The following is an 8,529-nucleotide window of genomic DNA, read 5'->3' as shown; positions in this document are numbered from 1 at the left end:
ATGTTGTCACAGCTGGATCAGTTATTTTTCTCAGTTTCTATTGCTGTGCTGTCCAGAAGATTTTCTGTCCTCTAGAGCAAGGCTAAGTCTCTAGAATCTTTGATTTAAGCCAGCAAAGGTACAGCCTGATTGAAGTGGGGAAACAAATGCTCCTCACAAATTTATTTCCTAGTAGTAAAGCAAGATTGCAGGGATATTAATTTGCAGTCTTGGTTCAGTACAGAATAGGAAACACAAGGGAAGAAGATGAAACAATTGGAATGACTGAATAACTTAACTGGAAATCTTACATGTATTTAATGTACCGCTGCCATTTGGATTATTTGGATTATTCCACCTCGCACTCCGCCACCTCCTCGTCCGCCACATCCTCCTCCGCCACCTCCTCCTCCTCCTCCGCCTCCACCTCCTCCTCCGCCACCACCTCCTCCTCCGCCACCTCCTCCTCCTCCGCCACCTACTCCTCCTCCGCCACCTCCTCCTCCTCCGCCACCTCCTCCTCCTCCGCAACCTCCTCCTCTGCAACCACCTACTCCGCCGCCACCTCCTCCTCCGCCGCCACCACCTCCTCCGCCACCGCCTCCTCCTCCGCCACCGCCTCCACCTCCTCCTCCGCCACCTCCTCCTCCTCCGCCACCTCCTCCTCTGAAAGCCCTCTCCTCCTCCGACACAGCCTCCTCATTCTCCACCGCCTCCACCTCCGCCACCTCCTCCTCCGCCTCCACCTCCTCCTCCTCCGCCACCCTCCTCCTCCTCCACCGCCTCCTCCGCCACCTCCTCCTCCGCCACCACCTCCTCCTCCACCGCCTCCACCTCCTCCTCCACCGCCTCCTCCGCCACCTCCTCCTCCTCTGCCTCCACCTCTTCCTCCGCCACCTCCTCCTCTTCCACCACCTCCTCCTCCTCCGCCACCTCCTCCTCCACCGCCTCCACCTCCTCCTCCACCACCTCCTCCGCCACCTCCTCCTCCTCCGCCTCCACCTCCTCCTCCGCCACCTCCTCCTCTTCCACCACCTCCTCCTCCTCCGCCACCTCCTCCTCCTCCGCCACCTCCTCCTCCTCCGCCACGTCCTCCTCCGCCGCCTCCTCCTCCTCCGCCACCTCCTCCTCCTCCGCCACCTCCTCCTCCTCCGCCACCTCCTCCTTCTCCGCCACCTCCTCCTCCGCCGCCTCCTCCTCCTCCTCCACCGCCTCCTCCGCCACCATCTCCACCTCCTCCGCCACCTCCTCCTCCTCCGCCACCTCCTCCTCCTCCGCCACCTCCTCCTCCGCCGCCTCCTCCTCCTCCGCCACCTCCTCCTCCTCCGCCACCTCCTCCTCCGCCGCCTCCTCCTCCTCCGCCACCTCCTCCTCCTCCACCGCCTCCTCCTCATCCGCCACGTCCTCCTCCGCCTCCACGTCCTCCTCCGCCTCCACTTCCTCCTCCGCCACCTCCTCCTCCTCCGCTACCTCCTCCTCCTCCGCCACCTCCTCCTCTTCTGCCTCCTCCTCTTCCTCCAACCGCCTCCTCCTCCTCCTCCACCGCCTCCACCTCCTCCTCCACCTCCTCCTCCTCCGCCAACTCCTCCTCCGCCACCTCCTCCTCCACCACCTCCTTTTCCACCACCTCCTCCTCCTTTGCCACCTCGTCCTCTTCCACCGCCTCCTCCTCCTCCGCCACCTCCTCCTCCTCCTCCACGCCTCCTCCTCCTCTGCCACCTCCTCCTCGGCCTCCACCTCCTTCTCCGCCACCACCTCCTCCTCTGCCACCTCCTCCTCCTCCTCCACCGCCTCCTCCTCCTCCGCTACTCCTCCTCCGCCACCTCCTCCTCCTCTGCCACCTCCTCCTCCGCCGCCTCCTCCTCCTCCTCCGCCACCGCCTCCTCCTCCTCTACCGCCTCCTCCTCCTCCGCCACCTCCTCCTCTGCCTCCACCTCCTCCTCCGCCACCTCCTCCTCCTCCGCCACCACCTCCTCCGCCACCTCCTCCACCACCACCACCACCACCACCCCTCCTCCTCCTCCTCCGCCACCTCATCCTCCTCCACCTCTTCCTCCTCCGCCACCACCTCCTCCTCCGCCACCACCTCCTCCTCCGCCACCACCTCCTCCTCCGCCACCTCCTAATCCTCCTCTACCACCACCTCCTCCTCCGCCACCACCTCCTCCTCCGCCACCTCCTCCTCCTCCACCTCCTCCTCCTCCTCCGCCACCTCCTCCTCCTCCTCAACCACCTTCTCCTCCTCCTCCAGCTCCTCCTCCTCCTCCTCCACCTTCTCCTCCTCCTCCTCCACCTCCTCCTCCTTCTCCTCCTCCTCCACCTCCTCCTCCTCCGCCACCACCTCCTCCTCCGCCACCTCCTCCTCCTCCGCTACCTCCTCCTCCGCCACCTCCTCCTCCTCCGCCACCGCCTCCTCCGCCACCTCCTCCTCCGCCACCTCCTCCTCTTCCGCCTCCTCCTCCTCCTCCGCCACTTCCTCCTCCTCCTCCACCGCCTCCTCCTCCTCCGCCACGTCCTCCTCCGCCTCCACGTCCTCCTCCGCCTCCACTTCCTCCTCCGCCACCTCCTCCTCCTCCGCTACCTCCTCCTCCTCCGCCACTTCCTCCTCTTCTGCCTCCTCCTCTTCCTCCACCGCCTCCTCCTCCTCCTCCACCGCCTCCACCTCCTCCTCCACCTTCTCCTCCTCCGCCAACTCCTCCTCCGCCACCTCCTCCTCCACCACCTCCTTTTCCACCACCTCCTCCTCCTTTGCCACCTCGTCCTCTTCCACCGCCTCCTCCTCCTCCGCCACCTCCTCCTCCTCCTCTACCGCCTCCTCCTCCTCTGCCACCTCCTCCTCGGCCTCCACCTCCTTCTCCGCCACCACCTCCTCCTCGGCCTCCACCTCCTTCTCCGCCACCACCTCCTCCTCCTCCGCCTACTCCTCCTCCACCGCCTCCTCCTCCTCCGCCTACTCCTCCTCCGCCACCTCCTCCTCCTCTGCCACCTCCTCCTCCGCCGCCTCCTCCTCCTCCTCCGCCACCTCCTCCTCCTCCTCTACCGCCTCCTCCTCCTCCGCCACCTCCTCCTCTGCCTCCACCTCCTCCTCCACCACCTCCTCCTCTGCCTCCACCTCCTCCTCCGCCACCTCCTCCTCCTCCGCCACCACCTCCTCCGCCACCTCCTCCACCACCACCACCTCCTCCTCCACCACCACTACCACCACCTCCTCCTCCTCCTCCGCCACCTCATCCTCCTCCACCTCTTCCTCCTCCGCCACCACCTCCTCCTCCGCCACCACCTCCTCCTCCGCCACCTCCTAATCCTCCTCTACCACCACCTCCTCCTCCGCCACCACCTCCTCCTCCGCCACCTCCTCCTCCTCCACCTCCTCTCCTCCTCCGCCACCTCCTCCTCCTCCTCAACCACCTTCTCCTCCTCCTCCAGCTCCTCCTCCTCCTCCTCCTCCTCCACCTTCTCCTCCTCCTCCTCCTCCTCCTCCTCCACCTCCTCCTCCTCCGCCACCACCTCCTCCTCCGCCACCTCCTCCTCCTCCGCTACCTCCTCCTCCGCCACCTCCTCCTCTCCGCCACCGCCTCGTCCGCCACCTCCTCCTCCACCGCCTCCTCCTCCTCCGCCACGTCCTCCTCCTCCGCCTCCTCCTCCTCCTCTGCCTCCTCCTCCTCTGCCTCCTCCTCCTCTGCCTTCTCCTCCTCCTACACCTCCTCCTCCTCCGCCTCCACCTGCTCCTCCTCCGCCACCTCCTCCTCCTCCTCCACCGCCTCCTCCTCCTCCGCCACCTCCTCCTCCGCCACCACCGCCTCCTCCGCCACCGCCTCCTCCGCCACCTCCTCCTCCTCTTCCGCCTCCTCCTCCTCCGCCACCTCCTCCTCCGCCACCTCCTCCTCCGCCGCCTCCTCCTCCGCCGCCACCTCCTCCGCCGCCACCACCTCCTCCTCCTCCTTCACCGCCTCCACCTCCTCCTCCACCGCTCAACGTCTGCCACCTCCTCCTCCGCCTCCACCATCTCCTCCGCCACCACCTCCTCCTCCGCCATCTCCTCCTCATCCGCCACCTCCTCCTCTTCCGCCTCCTTCTCCTCCTCCGCCACCTCCTCCTCCTCCTCCACCGCCTCCTCCTCCTCCGCCACGTCCTTCTCCGCCTCCACCTCCTCCTCCGCCACCACCTCCTCCTCCGCCACCTCCTCCTCTTCCACCACCTTCTCCTCTTCCGCCTCCTCCTCCTCCTCCGCTACCGCCTCCTCCTTCTCCACCGCCTCCTCCTCCTCCTCCGAAACCTCCTCCTCCGCCTCCACCTCCTCCTCCGCCACCTCCTCCTCCTCCTCAACCACCTCCTCCTCCACCACCTCCACCTCCGCCACCTCCTCCTCCGCCGCCCGCCTCCTCCGCCGCCGCCTCCTCCTCTGCCGCCGCCTCCACCTCCGCCTCCGCCACCCCCTCCTCCGCCACCTCCTCCTCCGCCACCACCGCCTCCTCCGCCACCTCCTCGTCCGCCAACTCTTCCTCCTCCGCCACCGCCTCCTCATCCTCCTCCACCTCCTCCTCCTCCTCCTCCGCCATCTCCTCCTCCGCCTCCACCTCCTCCTCTGCCACCACCTCCGCCGCCACTTCCTCCTCCGCGACCGCCTCCTTCTCCGCCACCTCCTCCTCCTCCGCCACCTCCCTCCTCTGCCATCTCCTCATCCTCCGGCACCGCCTCCTCCTCCTCCACCGCCTCTTCCTCCTCCTCCACCTCCTCCTCCTCCTCTTCCGCCACCTCCTCCTCCGCCGCCTCCTCCTCCGCCGCCTCCTCCTCCCCCGCCACCTCCTCCCCCGCCACCTCCTCCCCCGCCACCCTCCTCCTCCTCCTCCGCTGCCACCTCCTCCGCTGCCCCCTTCTTCTCTTACTCCCCCTTTTCCACCTATGCCTCTTCCTCATCCTCCTCCTTTTCTTTTTCCACCTTCTCCCATCTCCACTCTCCAATACTCTGGCTCCCACTGCCCCCCTTTGGCCCTTTTATAGGGAGGAGCAGCCACATCCCCGATTGATGACAAGCCATTTGCATAATAGCTAACAATCGCTACCAGGCAACAAGCAACGCATCACAGAGCGTCATCAAGATGATAGGAGCCGCCAGCTGCTACCTTACAGGGTCACAGTGCCATGGTCCTGTGGGGTGACAAATGGAACGAGAATTAAGAGCGGTGGGCAGCGCTCACAGCCATAGCCTCCCAGAGAAGGCCAAAAAAATCACAAATACAAAAAGAAAAAGAGCATTAGGAGGAAGAAGAGGAGGCCAAAAAAGTCACAAATAAAAAAGAAAAGAGCATGAGGAGGAGGAGGAGGAGGCCAAAAAAGTCACAAATACAAAATAAATAAAGAGGAGGAGGTGGAGGAGAGGGCCAATAAAATCACAAATCCAAAACAAAAGAGGAGGAGCTGGAGATGGCCAATAAAATCACAAATACAAAAAATAAAGAAGAGGCGGAAAAGGTGGCCATAAAAAAATAAAAAAAAAAATAAAAAAAAAATAAAGAGGATGAGACGGAGGCCAAAAAATCACCAATACAAAAAAAAAAAAGAGGAGGAGGAAGAGGTCAACAAAAACACGATAAAAAAAAGAGCATGAGGAGGAGGAGGTGGCCAAAAAATCACACATACAAAAAAGAGAAGAAGGAGGAGGCCAAAAAAATCAGAATACGAAAAAAAAGAGATAGACGAGGAGGAGGTGGCTAAAAATATCACAAATACAAAATAAAAGAGGATGAGGAGGAGAAGGTGGACACAAAAATCACAAATACAAAAAACATTAGCCATGAGGAGGAGGAGATGGCGAGAAAATTACAAATACAGAAAACAAAAAGAGGTTGAGGAGGAGGAGGTGGCCAAAAAAAGTCACAAAAACAAGAAAACAGGAGGAGAAGGAGGCGGAGGCCAAAAAAAATCCCAAAAAAAAAGAAAGAGGAGGAGGAGGAGGAAGTGGCCAAAAGAATCACAAATACAGAAGAAAAGAAGAACAGGAGGAGGAGGAGGCAGCCAAAAAAATCACAAATACAGAAAAAAAAAGAAGAGGAGGAGGAGGAGGTGGTCAAAAGATCAAAAATACAAAAAAAAAAAAAAGAGCATGAGGATGAGAAGGTGGCCAAAAAAAATCAGAGGTATAAAAAAAGGAGCACGAGGAGGAGGAGGTGGCCAAAAAAATCACAAATACAAAAAAAAAAAAGAGGTGGAGAAGGAAATGACCACAAAAAACACAAATACAAAAAAAAGAGGAGGAGGAGGAGGAGGTGGCCAAGAAAATCAAAAGTACAAAAAAAAGAAGAGGCGGAGGAGAAGGTGGCTATAAAAACTCAAAAATACAAAAAAAAAAGCATGAGGAGGAGGAGGTGGCCAAAAAAGTCACAAATACAAAAAAAAAAAAGAGGAGGATGAGGAGGAGGCCAAAAAAATCACAAATACATAAAGAAAAGCATGAGGAGGAGGAGGTGGCAAAAAAAAAAAAAAAACAACACAAATCCAAAAAAAAAATAGGAGGAGGAGGAGGAAGCGGCCAAAAAAATCATTGTATTTGGTCACCTCCTCTTCCTCCTCTTTTTGTTTTTGTATTCGTGATTTTTTGGCCCCCTCCTCCTCCTCCTCCTCTTTTCTTTTTTGTATTTGTGATATTTTTGGTCACCTCCTCCTCCACTTTTCTTTTTTTTTTTAAACCACACTGGTGTGGTTTAACCCAGCCGACAGTTAAACAACACAGAGCTGTTCGCCCACCCTCCCCCCTCCCTTGTGCTTTCCAACAAAAGCTTTTCTATTATTGTATGAAATCATCTGCAATAGATTAACCCTTGTCATTATTCCTATCTCAGGAATTATCTGTGACACCTGGGTAACACGTGAGCTTACTGTGACCCCAGGGAGAGCCTTCCTGTAATTAAAGGCAACCTATAGGAAAGCTGGGGAGGGGGTCTTTATCAGGGCCTGGAGTGACAGGACATGGAATAATAGCTTTCAACTGAAAAGTTAGATTTCTAATATATGTTAGGAAGAAGTTCTTTACTTATAGTAAAGTATACATCCTGTGCATCTGCCAACTTCTGCATCTTATGGTTGCCTCCCCTACGTAAGAGAGGATGCTGGAGTGCTGGGTGAAACACTCAGATCTTACATAAACAAAGCAATAGCTTACCTTTTGCACTCAAATATGTGCCCAGTATGTTCAGCTAAAACAACTTCTACCCTACAGCGTTTTGTTGGAAGTTCCAATTTCCGTCTCAGTTTCAGGTACACCAAATTTTCCAGCAGGATTTCCGGGCCAGTGTTGTCTGTCTGCGATAGACTGCTTTGCTAGATCATCGTTCAGTGCTCCCTCTGCCAGGCACAGGCCTTTTTGTCTTAATCCCTTGTAAGAAAACTTGCAGAGGTATATTTGCCCATTTGCAGGTAGCTTGTGCTCCTCTTGCAGTGACGGTGTACTTAACCCAGTATTTGTCCACGAATGACAACCCCTGTGGTTAGGCAAGGAGTTAAAAGTTTAAACAGCAAAAATCCCATGGCTTGCTGTAGCTGAGCAAACCTCCTCCTTGGCCTCCTCCTCCACCGCCTCCTCCTCTGCCACCTTCTCCTCCTCCTCTTTTTTTGTTTTTATTCCTTTTTATTTTGGCTTCCACTTCCACCACCACCTCCTCCTCCTCCTCCTCTCTCCCCTGTCCAACACTCTGGCTCCCACTGCTCCCCTTTGGCCCATTTATAGGGAGGAGCAGCCACATCCCCGATTGATGACAAGCCTTTTGCATAATAGCTAACAATCGCTACCCAGGCAACCAGGCCACAAGCAACGCATCACAGAGCATCATCAAGTTGCTAGGAACAGCCAGCTGCTACCTTACAGGGCTACTGTGCCATGGTCCTGTGGGATGACAAATGGAACTAGAATTAGGAGCAGCGGTCAACGCTCACCACCAGAGAGGGTCTTTTGTTTTGGAGTCCTCCGCCTCCTCCTCCTCCACCTCCTTCTCCTCCTCCACCTTCTACTCCTTCTCTTTTGTTTTTTTGTTTTTTTTGGTGGCCTCCTCCTCTACCACCTTCTCCTCCTCCACTTTTTTTTTTTCTTTTTTGCCACCACCTCCTCCTCTAGTATTCTACTATTTCTCCACCACCTTCTTCTCCTCTTCCACCTCCATCGTGTCCCTCTGCCTATCCCTTGCTCGCCTCCTCTTTTGTCACCACTCCTACTCATGCCGCCACCTCCTCAATCTTCTCCGCCACCTCCTCAATCTTCTCCGCCACCTCCTCCTCCGCCACCTCCTCCACTGCCCCCTTCCTCTCTTACTCCCCCTTTTCCACCTATGCCTCTTCCTCATCCTCCTCCTTTTCTTTTTCCACCTTCTCCCATCTCCCCTCTCCAACACTCTGGCTCCCACTGCCCCCCTTGGCCCATTTATAGGGAGGAGCAGCCACATCCCCGATTGATGACAAGCCATTTGCATAATAGCTAACAATCGCTACCCAGGCAACAAGCAACGCATCACAGAGCGTCATCAAGATGATAGGAGCCGCCAGCTGCTACCTTACAGGGTC

The 8,529-nt window shown here is 57.6% G+C and overlaps 1 protein-coding gene across 1 annotated transcript; it reads right to left on the bottom strand.

Moving 5' to 3' along the window:
* Window positions 1-3,393: 3,393 nt before the first annotated feature.
* Window positions 3,394-4,661, bottom strand: LOC137848883 (uncharacterized; the record flags this gene model as incomplete). The annotated part of the gene is made up of 4 exons (XM_068668380.1): window positions 4,497-4,661; window positions 4,001-4,315; window positions 3,579-3,674; window positions 3,394-3,474 (listed from the first exon to the last, which is right to left on the bottom strand). Coding segments are annotated over exons 1-4 (657 nt in total), but the record flags the coding sequence as incomplete, so codon positions are not given.
* Window positions 4,662-8,529: the final 3,868 nt, after the last annotated feature.

Source organism: Anas acuta, unplaced genomic scaffold (assembly GCF_963932015.1).
Source record: "Anas acuta unplaced genomic scaffold, bAnaAcu1.1 SCAFFOLD_162, whole genome shotgun sequence".
In the NCBI taxonomy this organism is placed as follows: Eukaryota; Metazoa; Chordata; class Aves; order Anseriformes; family Anatidae; genus Anas; species Anas acuta.
The sequence above is the reverse complement of the archived record's forward strand: the minus strand, read 5'-3'. Positions and strand labels throughout refer to the sequence as shown.